This window comes from Lacerta agilis, chromosome 13 (assembly GCF_009819535.1).
Source record: "Lacerta agilis isolate rLacAgi1 chromosome 13, rLacAgi1.pri, whole genome shotgun sequence".
Lineage (NCBI taxonomy): Eukaryota > Metazoa > Chordata > Lepidosauria > Squamata > Lacertidae > Lacerta > Lacerta agilis.
Genome location: NC_046324.1, coordinates 43,743,273 through 43,756,100, shown reverse-complemented (window position 1 = coordinate 43,756,100; position 12,828 = coordinate 43,743,273). Strand labels below are relative to the sequence as shown.

Here is a 12,828-nt window from a genome sequence, read left to right as displayed (position 1 = left end):
AACCCTGACACTACCGGGGGGGGGGGGAAGATAACAAATAAAGAAACTCTCTGTACGTTCTTAGGTTCAGTTTTAAGCTGTGGCTAGAAGACCTCTCACACTACCACCTACCTGATGCTGTAAATTGGGGTTTCTGTCTTCTTTTGTTTGTCAAGTTTGTGTGATGTCTCAGAAATTATCAAGAGTCCTCTTTCACGCAAACTTTTTAATAAGCCATTTCCCAGAAATGGAAGGGGGTTTATTTGGTCTGCAAAGCAGGAATATGACCCTTCTTAACCCCTTCCTGATTTCTCATGTCTCTGGGTTTACAGCGAGAGAGAGAGAGAGAGAGAGAGAGAGAGAGAGAGAGAGAGAAGTTAGGAAGGATTAAGAGTGGAGACTCCCAAAAATTTTCCCTTGCCATAAAAACGGTGTTATCTCTAATCAGCCTTTTGATGTCCGGCTCAAAACATAAGATCTTGCAAAGTACAGTATGCTCATTTCCATGAGAAGGGTCTTTTGCATGGAACTGGGAGGGGGGGATGAAAGGTCCCTCTTCCCAAGCCAAACCGAGCCCTGGAAGGAGAGGTCCCCTCCACATCTCCCACGTGTTTATGTAACATTTGGGAACCTTGGGCCGTTTTAAGCCCGGCCTGTCTCTGGGGAGCGAAAGGGTCGTTTTCTTCCCAGCTCCTGCCCCAGCCAACTCTCCGCCGAAGCGGCTGCTTTGCAGGGAATCCCAGCCTCCTGAGAAAGCACTGCACATAATTTATATATATAAATACCTCCCTCTGTCCTTAAATGGGAAAAGATAACTGTTAAATGGCTTGTGGCATTAAAGCGCGGGGTGGGGTGGGGGGAGAGCAGGAGGGGAAGAGGGAGGGAGGGAGGATGGAAATGGGTGCCTGTGGTCTTGTGGATAGAAGAGGCAGGTCCACCAGCTGGCAGAGAGGGGACGAAGGACAGAGGTGCCTGCAGCCAGCTTTGGGGAGGGAGCAATCTGGTCCTCATCAAGGCCGGCAGAAGTTTCAAAAACAAAACAAAATTCTATGCATTCAGACTTCCATACTCTCTCTCTCTCTCTCTCTCTCTCTGCATCTCCCTTGCCTGGGCCTGGGCTTCTCAGACATCCCAAAAAGGGAACGCGAGGATCCTCCAGGAATTCCCATCAACATACCGGATACAAAATGCCCCACATGCTGCAGCAGAAGCCTAAATATGGAGCCCCATGTCAAAAGCAGAGGACCGATGGACGGTGAGGGGGGTGGTGGATGGGCAAGGAGACGGCAGAGAGTTTTGCAGGAACCAAAGGTGGAGGAGTTCTTGAGACGCAGCAAAGCTTGCTAACTTATGCAGGAAGTTGCCGTGGACCACCAGGCCAGGACCGCGTCTACACTAAGCAGAAGCGGTTCCTGAGTTTTCACAGCAAAGGATCTTTCCAAAGTCCTACTTGCAGGTAATTCCTTGGTGCATCTGGGGCAAGTCACTTGCCCTATACTCATCTGGGCCCAAAGAAACAACCCTTCTCTCCCCCCATTTGACCCTGAACTTCTTCTCAACATCACCACAGCGATCCTTTATTTAATAGCACAGCAATGTTATCGACAACCGCCACGGTCCTATCCCTTTGCTTTTCTGTTAATGCATTTGCGAAATATTTGTTCGTAAAAAGTATTTTTTGAAAGAGTCCATCTAGCTCAGTACTGTCCACACGCACCGGCAGCAGCTCTCCAGGCAGAGAATCTTAGCCTCAGCTGGAGAGATCAGGGAACGAAGATGGTACTATGGGCATGCAAAGCAGGGGCTCTGCCACTCCCTGCCAAAATAAAGTTAAGATTCTAGTCTAGATTCATAGAGTTGTAAAGGGACCCCCCGAGGGTCATCTAGTCCAACCCCCCTGCAATGCAGGAATCACAACTAAAGAATCCGTGACAGATGGCCATCCAACTTCTGCTTAAAAACCGCCAAGGAAGGAGAGCCTACCATCTCCTGAGGGACTTTGTTCCACTGTCAAACGGCTCTTACTGTCAGAAAGATGGTTAGCCGGAGCCTCCTTCCTTGTAACTTGAATCCATTGTTTTTCGGGTCCAACCCTGGTCCAAAGAGACCAGGGTTATGTAGACCTGGATTGGCAGCATGGTGCCTAGAGACACCACAAGGTGTTCCCAGTGCCCCTTCCCCTCTACACATACAGACACTGAAATTAGGCATGGGGGAAAGCCTTCTATTGTCTCCAACTCAAGGCTTTTCTCAAGCCTAACAGATGCGGAGGGGGGACTGGCCTTCCTGCAATTCTCGCCTCTCCCCTACTCTTTCCAAGTAGATCATTCCCCCCGCCCCCAACCTTAGGGTTTTGAAAACTTGAAACACTTTTTTCAAACTAAATAGCTGGCTGGGGATGGAGTGTGAGCATGTAAATCAGGGGTCAGCAAACTTTTTTCAGCAGGGGGCCGGTCGACTGTCCCTCAGACCTTGTGGGGGGCCAGACTATATTTTGAAAAAAAAAAAATGAATGAATTCCTATGCCCCACAAATAACCCAGAGATGCATTTTAAATAAAAGGGCACATTCTACTCATGTAAAAACACGCTGATTCCCGGACTGTGCACGGGCTGGATTTAGAAGGTGATTGGGCCGCATCCAGCCCCCGGGCCTTAGTTTGGGGACCCCTGATGTACATGAACGATGCCCACAACACTCCCTTTGGTTTTCAGGTGTGTTCACGGGCCCTGCAAAAGGTTGAAGACCCCTAATCCACACTGACCCACTTCAACCCTCCGGGTTTTCAGACTGAAGTTTTTCCCTGGAGATAGCAGGGCTCTGGACCCAATGTTCTCTGCTACTGAGCTATGGGCCATTCCATTCTGTGGTGCTACCCTCAACGATGGCTAATGGAAGGTCCTTCCCAAGGCCAGAGAGCTCTGCTGTCCTGGTCTTCTCTTCCTAAAAGAGGCCAGGTGTTTAGAGGTGATGGACATCACCGCTGAGACACGCTGCCAGGAAGGATGTACAAAACTGGGCTGGGTGGAATCACAGAATTGTAGAGTGGGAAGGGACCCCGAAGGTCATCTGGTCCAACACCCTACAATGCAGGAATATGCAGGTGGCCCATATGGGAATCGAACCCGTGACCTTGGGGTTATCAGCACCACGCTTTCACCAACTGAGCTAACTGGCTCCACACTGCATCTTCTGAAGCAGTATTGGATGTCGCCAAAGCCCGGAACTGCAAAGAGAAACGAGGGACTCAAAAAACAAAACAAAACACCCTCCATTTATGCAAACTAGGAGAAAGCACCTTATGGCCAAGTTTTCAAGTTATTGCTTTGTAAAGCTGAATACCCCCTTCGAAAAAGCACGCAGCCAGACTGTAACAGCCACCTAGAAAACCAACAACAACAAAAAAAGGCTCTGTGGTGCTCTCCCTGGAAGAGTTTATAAAGCTTGTTTCGTAACTATCTGCACCTCTCAATGGTCGTAGCTTAAAAAGGAGTGGAAATTCTTTCCCATTCTTTGCGTTCACGTACATCCAGAGGCTGCTGGCAGACATGTACGCCTAACAGAACAAAGAGTGGCAGATGATTTATAGGGCGATACGGAGCTGAGCTGGAAAGCTTGAGGACGATTCATCGCAGGGCAGGGGCTGAGGGCATGCAGGTCCACAGTGAAGGAGAAGTGGAACGCAAGTGCGCTAAATTAAAAAAACCAATGCATTCAGCTGTGGCCTGGAAGCTGAGCTCACTTACCTGTGTGTGGACCGTCTAGTTGATGCTGGAGTCTATGGGACTAGGACAGTCTATGGAACTAGGACAGTCAGGCAGCTTAGGGAGATGGCAAGCTGTGCCATCGGAGCAGAACACCAAGCAGAGCCGAGTAGCAATTGCCAAGGTCAAGCGATTCCGCCCTCAGATGCCAGCTCTTGTTCAGACGGGCAGCTGAAAAGTGCGGCTGGGCGATTTGAAAGCATCAAGTGTCAATGCTTTACTGAGGCTTGCTGCTGCTAACGGGGCCTGAAATCTCTCAGAAGAGGGCCTCTCACTGCTGGCATCAGAGGGGAAACCCCTTGCCCAGTTCTGCAGACAGGATGGTGCATAGAACAGGCAGAGGACATTCCTCCTCACCATGTCTGCACAGATCCAAGATGGGTGGGCAGTACAAGGGGCTTCTGCAGACCAGTGTTCTTCAGCAGATGCTCTTGGTCTAAACCAAAAGTATTGTTCTGCTTCCCTTTGGGCCACACCAGTGTGGCCAAGGGAGGGTCTTCTCTTCTGGGCAGCCCAGGACCTCCAGACGCACTGCCCAGGCTTGTGCCCTGGGGAGGTCACTTCAGTGCTGCTAACACAGCGCTTTGACTGTCTCAAGACAGACAGATGCCAACAGCAATTCCCATCAGCCCCAGCCAGCTTAGCCATTGATCAGGGATGATGGGAGTTGTAGTCCAACAGCATCTGACTGCAGATCCAAGGTTGAAGAACCCTAAAACCACAACTACTCATGACATCAGCTACTGTAGCATAGGATGGCTCCTCCTGAACAACCGCCTCCTGGCAATTATGACATTGATATCACATCTTTCCTCCCAAGGAGCCAAGGCTGGCACACGTGGTCCTTGTCCTCCCACCTGATTTTATCCTTGCAACAAACCAGGGAGGCCAAGATACAGGGGAGCCAGCCTCCTGGGGAGCTTCATGGCTGAGGGGGGATTTGAATCCAGATCTCCCAGTTTGCAACGTGTTCAGTGTGCAGAAGCCAGCCTGACTGGCAGCTGAAACTTAACTTTTGCTACTGGCAATAGGACAGTGTCCTACATGGCATCTGAGGGCAGCAGGCTAGCTTAGGGGGCAAGGGGCAAGATGCAGAGTTTCCCTTTGGCAGACAGGCTCCACTAGGCCTCCTTTCCCTCAACAGCCATTCCTTCAGACTGCCACTGGGGGGGGGGGAATGGGAAGCAGAAGGCTCCACCAGGCATCTCCTACCCATGCACTATGCAAGTTGGTTGTTATAGGAACAACTGCTTAAGAATTGGTGCCCGAGTTTGCATTTCCCCCTCTCCTCTTCCCTCCCAGTCCCTTTTCCCTTGTGTGTCGTTGGGTTTTTTTTAGATTGGAAGCCTGTATCCCGCAGGCATCCACGGGATCAGAGAAGTCTCAAAGGAGGATTCCTAATGAAATGGAACAGCGTCTTGAGCAGCTGGCTGAACTGGAGTGATCGCTCCCCACATCAAATGGGGGGGGCCGACGTTTGCGTGGTCGCACGCAGCCCCTTGAGCTCCTGGGTGACACCTGGTAGTTCGGACTGTCTTTCCCTTCCCCCAGGAGGGATACCTGGGGTCTCCGCCTACCCCAGCTAAGCACCCAATCCCGCCTGGGGGAGGCGTTGCCAGGGGATTGGCCAGATAAGGGGAGGGACTACCTAGCCCACACAATAGAAGGTGTAGCTTACCAGTCGGGCTCCAGAGCTTCTCCCACCCTCCACTCCCTCAATGCTTATTTTGCAGGTTAACCTCTTCTCCACAGGTATGGAGGCACTGCTATGTCAAGGCTGCTGTTGAAGGGCCATTTCCCTGCATTGGCAGGTTTCGCCTTTCCTGTAGCAATTCGTCACAACTTTGGCAATTTCAGGCCTTGGGCGGAATCCTTTAGTCATCTTCCTAAATGGGGGGGGGGGCGTGGGGTGGTGACTCCAGCAATACCAGGGTTCCCGTTAAAGGGGTATTGGGGGGAGGCATTGACCATACACCGAGAGGTTGTCACTGCTCTCCCCCACCAGTGGCGGCAAACGGGGGGTGGGCTATCTGCTTGAACATATGTTCTCCAAAGCTAGCCCAATCCCCACACTTTTTGGATAACCCTGAAGTTTCCCAGATCCCCGGCTGGGGGCTGGGAAGGATAAACGCCCAGTGCATGAGCCAAGGTCTCCCTACATCTGAATCTTAATAAAGTTGTGGCCAATTTTAATCCCATAGCACGTTGTCTTGTGTCATTATTCCGCTCGGAGGTCGCCTGGGGGTTGGGGGACTCCGCCTGTCCACGCAAACCATCACAGAGCAGTCTTGATGGAGCTGGTAAAACACCTTGGCAGAAGACCGATCCAAGGAAGGACTGGGGGGCAGGGGTGTCCAGTTATGGGAAAGAATCTTCCAGATGAGCATTAGCTCTGACACCAAAGGGTGCTCTCTTTAAAGAAAGTGCTGGGCAGAAGGAACAGTAAAACATTAATTCAAGTAGCAAGTTGTTACACACATATCAATGCAGGGTTTCCTGCCAGAGAGTGGCAGGGAGGTCACGAGCCATTTCTGGAAAATCAGGACTTGCCATCAGGTGACTAAGGTGTTCCTCCTAAGGAAAGATGGAGAGGTTTCTCAGGAAATGAACGTTAATCCAATTCCTTGGGGGAAATGCTTGCTGGAGGCTGCCTCCACTCCTGTCTCAAGTTCATTAATGCTAAATAAGGTTGTCTGCTTGCATTAGATGTGGTTGGGAGTTCTGGAGACCAATTAGGCTTGTACTTATCAATCTGCATAACAGGGTCATATTACTGTGAGGACATTCCCCTGAACCGCAGCTACTATGCAAGAGGATATTTGGCACGGACCAGTGAGGTTTCCTCTGACACTTAGGTTGAACTACTGTAGCTTTCTCCAATTCCTTGCAATGGTGCTGCCCTCACTGCTTGAAGAAAAGCAAAAGCAAAATATATTGGGGCATGTGCAGAGTGCCAGTTGAAACAGAGATTCTTGGTAACACGAGGGGGCCTGGTGTTACCCACAACATAGAGAACCGATACCATTGCTAGCGGAGACTTGCAGCAATGCTTACACATGAAATAGTAGAATCTAACCAGAGTTTCTGTGCCCCTGCCTCCCAGAAAAATACAGCAGTGTCAAGTGGAATGCCCGCTTCATTTGTTCAGCAAAACAGACATCATAACTTTGTTGCAGGCTCAAGTTTCTATCTAGCCACTGAACTTCAACCATCTGAGCACTGAAGGTCAGTTTCCCCAGCCATTCAGACCCAAAAGCACATCTCATGAAAGAGGCTTTTGTAAAGCAATAAATGATATCGGGGGACAATCATCCTTCAGCCTGGCAAGCAGAAAAGAAGAAGAAGGAAGAAAGATTACTACATGTTCAGTGTTATTGCTTAAAAGCAGAACTGATGCAATATGAAGCACAGTATGCCAACTTTCTAGCCTCTTAAGGGAAAAAAAGTGTATGTGTAAGAAAAAGAAACTATTGTGCCTAAAACTGGACAGATGCTTGTGGGGCCAGGGAGGGGGCACACTTTCCTAGAAAGTAAGTGACAACATAGTTTTGGGCCTCAATCCTAGACAGCCATAGCCTGGGTGGGAGGAAAAGCATGTATGCAGGGCAGAAGTTTTTTGTAAGTTCCAGCTTCATGGGAATGGCAAGCTGCTTTTCCATTTTGAAGCGGGTGAGCTTGATGATGATGATGATGATAAATAATAATAATTTATCTGTACCCTGCCCATCTCACACACCTTAATTTTTCTTTAAATATCACAAACGCACTTGGAGTCACCTAACTCTAAACAACCAGTACACGTCGACTTTAAGACTCTATTTGCTGAAGAAGAAACACCGAAACAGGGCCTTGTCCTGGCACATTAATTTCACCTGGTATATAAACTTTAAGAAATAAATCTATTCATAAGAGACTTGAAAAACTTGAATCAATTGATCCAGTTACAGGTAGGTAGCCATGTTGGTCTGCCATAGTCAAAACAAAACAAAAAATAAAAAAAATTCCTTCCAGTAGCACCTTAGAGACCAACTAAGTTTGTTCTTGGTATGAGCTTTCGTGTGCATGCACACTTCTTCAGATACACTGAAACAGAAGTCACCAGACTCTTATATATAGAGAGAGACCTATCAGCCAATCGCCCATTCCCACCACCCTTCTGAGTAATACCCCTCCCCACTCTCTCTGGGTTGGATTTGATCTGGTTAGCCATCATTAATCTACACCCTGCCTGAGGGCATTTCCTAACCCAACCTTACATTTTACTCCCCTCTAAAGTGACAAATCCCCCCCCCCAAAGAAGCCTGAATGTTTGTGAGCATTCCATGACATCACAGCGGTTGCTCAGCCAAGGGTGGCTTGGGAGAGCTGCTAGCTGAACACTGTATTCTTCCTATTCTACATACAGATCTTAATTTTTATCCTCGTTTCTGATTGCTAATTTCGTCAAATGAGAGACCAGGGAGAGCAACCTGCCCTCAATCATAACACTGCAGTGCTGCTCCAATGAGGAGCAGCAGCTAGGAGCTCGTCTTTTATCCTACTGCACCCAAAATTGCTATCTTGGCTTGTAGGCAGTGCTTAAACTAGTTTGGATGTCACAGGAAACAGTGGTTAGGAAATCAGTAAGTCTCTACTCAATCAGGGCATGTGAGAAGAGGAAGGAAAGGCAGAGCACATAAGCTCAACAGCATTACATCTGCACCATACCCATCACTTGGTCCTAAATCTATATAATATCCTTAGCTGAGGCTTAACACTGTTCTTTGCTGAACACTGGAAAACACTTCAAGCTTGCAGGGAAGGCCGAAACATTTCCTAAAATAACATGATCCCATTTCTGTAATTGTTGACATCAATTATTGTGGAAAGTCCCTATCATTGTTGTGAAAAGTCCGTATTTCCACCACATAAGGATTCAATTATCGGACACCCTCGCAAGTCAAAGTTTAAGGCAAATTATCTTTTATTCATGTACAAAGAACCAAGAATAGAATTCAGTATGACACTGAGCTAAAACACTGGATCCTTTTAATTTTTAGACCCCGGACCCGCCTATAGCACAAACCTGCTTCCCCCCCCCCCACACTTTATTTACCATTTATCACACCATGAAAATAAATGGATTCTGACCCACCAAGAGAAGATTGATGCTGTAAAACTGTGACAGTTTCTTATGTTTCCACACTAACATATCCCTCCTTTTACCAACAATATACCTTGGACTAGAACTATAGAGGAAACCACAGCACAAAGATGATTAGAAATGTCACATCTACAAAATAGTCCTTACCCATTTTTTACCAATCAATCTTGAGAACTTTGCACAGTAACAAATAAACACCTGCTCTGCATGAAAAGACACGTGATGGTTTATTTCATCTGTTTAGGCCCCGTGAACTCAACGTATCTTCAAGCTTTGGGCCGGCTATGCATCCTGGCTCCGCAGCGGTGCCTGAGAATTAAAACAAACACAATGTGTTGCATTTCAACATGGACGACCATGTGGCAGGGAGAAAGGTAAGCAATGCCAGCTGTTGAGTGGATTGTTCACAGTAATCATATTTTCTTATGAGATCTACTTGGGATGAGCTGAAGCTACAGATCACATCACTGGCCAACTAGTTTTCCTGCATGGAGGCCAAAAACCTGCTTGGCAGGGGGTTGGACTGGATGGCCCTTGTGGTCTCTTCCAACTCTATGATTCTACGAAAATTGCTTTCAAGTTGCAGAAGAGTCATACTATGCTCTTGCACAACTTCTGCTCATTTAAGCTAGGCTTATGCAAGTTATCTTTCCAGTGAATGGCACCTCTCACCCACTATTTCCAGACAGAATAAAGGCAAGTCTTGTGCCTTTGCTTCTGCAGTCCTGTGCACACTTACTTGAATACAAGTCCCACTGAATTCAGGAGGACTCACTTTTGAGTACGGAATCCCGCTGCCAGCAGCTCTTGCAATACTAAGTTGGGTGAACCACATAGCAGATCTCCTCTGTGACCAATGTTACCCAAACAACCCAATCAATAATATGCTACTCTTCAGTACAGATTCTCAGAGCCAATATAAACAAAAGAAGTAACTACAGCAGCAAGACACAAAAGCAACTTGCACAGGTTAAAAACCAAAGTAAGAGAGGAAATCCAGAATGCACTTAAAAGATAACAAATTGCCACCAGGCAAACCATTCAAGGGAGGAAGTTGCAAAGCCCAGAAGGCACCGCAATGAAAGCGCTCTCTCCAGTCGCCATCAACATTGACTCCAACAATGATGGGACCCAGTTGAGAACCTCCAAAGCAAATCTTAACAGCATGGCTAATTCATGTAGGACTGGGGTGTTTATGTCCCTCCATACATTGCTGGACTACAACTCCCATTGTCCTTTGCTGGCTGGGCTGATGGGAGTTAAAATCCAACAACATCTGGAGAGCATCAGATTCTCCATCTTAATTCAGGAGGAAGTAGTCCCCAAGGTGGCCAGATTTTATGTTTGGTTATGTCTCAGTACCAATGACGATGTGTGCCAGTGTCAGAACAGTTACTTCCCCTTTCCTTGAAAGTAAAGCTTATTTGCAAGACCCTCTCAAGGGTGGCAAACCAACTCCAATCAGACTTTGCTGGCACAGCCCAGGGATTATGGGAGTTGTAGTCCCAACAACATTTGGAGGACTATAGGTTAAACACTCCTGCATTATATACACTCCCACACACTCTAACCAAACCATACCCATTTGACTCCTTTCGTTGGTTGGTTTGAAACCTGTAACGAAGGTGCCCTGGGGAATGTATTGCAGACCTTTTCTTCATTACCATGTAACAGCTGGTTTATAATTCCATACAGAAGTGGCCTGTTAAAAAAATGGGGGGGAAATGTTGAGCAGAGAGAGCTGAAGATACAAGGGGCAAAGGATCATTAGCCACTCCCATTTACTTCAGTGGAACTTGCACAGGGGGGACTCTTTGCTGGACTTTGCTTGCAGATTTTCAGCAAAGAACAAACAATTGCCATAGGATCATAACTCAGAAGCACAAACAAGGGGTCCAAGGAAACTGACTTCTATTTAAGCACTCTTTGGAGGCACACTTGCAGTATAATCTTATCTACTCAGAAGTAGGCCTATTGAACTCCACGGGGCTTTATTCCTAAGTAACTATGCATAAGATTATAGCTTTAGTAATTTACCATAGAGCCCCTAAAGTGTAGGGAAAACATATGTGTCATCCTGCACATATATGATTAAGAATGTATTCATCATATATTAACACTTAAGGCATTCAAAATCCAGAGGGAACTTATAGAACCAGAATATATGGACTATGTTATCTTACACTGATCTGCTGTTTGGATCTTCAACTATATTTAGTTCATTAACAAGAAATTCTCTGTCCAATGGAACTTCAGGCTGGCCAGATTCTGAAAAACAGAACATGTGAACATTAAGTCTTCCCAATCCTTTCTGCACTTGGATTCATAGAAACATAGAATTGTAAAAATTAAAGGGTACCCCAAGGGTCATCTAGTCCAACCCCCTGCAATGCAGGAATTGTATGTACCTAGCTATTTTAGTAACCCCCCATCACGCGTGGCTCGCAAACAAATCACTATTCTCCAGCCACCCAGAGACACGTTTCTGTAGGACTGTAACTTCTGTGATTTCCATTTCCATAGTCATTATTTTTTGGATAGTATCCATGCAACGGAGAAAAGGAAATAGGAAAAAGGCTCACCTGCTGTTAAAACAGATGAAGCATATTTGTATTTGTTGAACTCCAAGTATTCACGGATCAGTTCATTGATTAAAAGGTTCTCATGGGACAACGATGGCCGTGGTTCGCTTTGGTCATCCAGCGCATTGAAAACTTCAGCTCTGATCCTTGCTTTGATCTGTCCCAGTGTACCTCTCTTCTCCAGCGTGTCTGTTAAAACTAGGGAGCACAAAACCAGGCAGCTTTTCTATTAACTATAAACCCAGCCGTAGCTGTTCCAAGTGCGAAAACAAACAAACACATTCCCCCCAAAAAGAACAACCGAAACAATTAAGCCTTTAGTTCTCATGAGCTGCGTTGGACGGAAGCTAAGTTTCATTAGAAATGCTGGACTTAAAAAAAAAATGCAAATTAACAAAGTAGAATGAGATTGTCGTATTTTTGTAAAGCAGACAGAATTAAATATGCTTCCTTGTTGGCATGATAAAACGTATCCCCATCAAGTCCATGACAGGCAGCCAGGCAACAGGTGCAGCACCCCACAATAGAACAGCAGCTGCACCAGGTGAACTTCCACCTGCCATGCAGCTCTTAAAGGCTTAGGAGCAGAGCTGGGGGAGGGCAGACACACACACCCAGTGAAAAATAAGTTCTAAACAAGTGCCCCCCCTCCTCGCACCAGGACAAATGAAAAAGAATATTCCAGCTTCTCTTTACCTGCTTTCAACTCTGTTATGGTCGCCATCTTGGTAGGGGCAACCGGAGGCGGAAGTGGGAAGGGAGAAATAACCGAAAGTTCCCGGATATAAACAAAGCGGCTTCTCGGGCTCTAAGGCAACCGCAGGCGCAAAGCACGCATGCGCATTAGAGACGGAGGAGCCTCCCTCCACCCGGCGACGTTATCTGTTCCTTATTGGCTGCGCACTCAGCCAATAAGGTCATCTGGGACCGTTAACCCTTTCCTTTCCCCTAGCTTGGACTTTTTCCTTGGCGTGGAAAAAAAATTGCTGGCTTACTAGTGAATGCTAATTTAGATTTATTTATATGGGGTTATTTATACACGAATAGATTCTTCCCTCCTTGCCCAACAGCATCCGTTGCTGCATGGAAGGCAGATACTCAACAGGTGATGTTGTGCCCAACTTCCTTGCAGTTCCACGCTGGAAATAAATTCTCTACCTGTTGGACTTATTTAACTTGTTCTGCAACCATTAAGGCTTAGATGTCCCACTAAGAAAGAGGTGAGATGGGTCTACAAATTGTTTTTCTTCTCCCTTTTTTGTTCAGTGAAACGTCAGGACTTCTGAAGATACTGTACAATCCTGTTTGGTATACATTCAAAATGAAATAAAAAATAGTGCAGTAGCACCTTAGAGAACAA

The 12,828-nt window shown here is 46.9% G+C and overlaps 1 protein-coding gene and 1 non-coding gene across 2 annotated transcripts; both read right to left on the bottom strand.

Annotated features, from left to right (window-relative positions):
• Positions 1-3,083: 3,083 nt before the first annotated feature.
• TRNAI-GAU lies at positions 3,084-3,157 on the bottom strand. The gene has a single exon. It is a non-coding gene; the product is annotated as a tRNA-Ile (tRNA).
• A 5,939-nt stretch (positions 3,158-9,096) lies between these two features.
• CEP20 (centrosomal protein 20) lies at positions 9,097-12,280 on the bottom strand. The gene is made up of 5 exons (XM_033167726.1): positions 12,165-12,280; positions 11,469-11,666; positions 11,070-11,154; positions 10,468-10,588; positions 9,097-9,195 (listed from the first exon to the last, which is right to left on the bottom strand). The coding sequence occupies exons 1-5, from the start codon at positions 12,190-12,192 to the stop codon at positions 9,169-9,171; spliced, it is 459 nt and encodes a 152-aa protein (XP_033023617.1). The 5' UTR covers positions 12,193-12,280; the 3' UTR covers positions 9,097-9,168.
• Between the last annotated feature and the right edge of the window lie 548 nt (positions 12,281-12,828).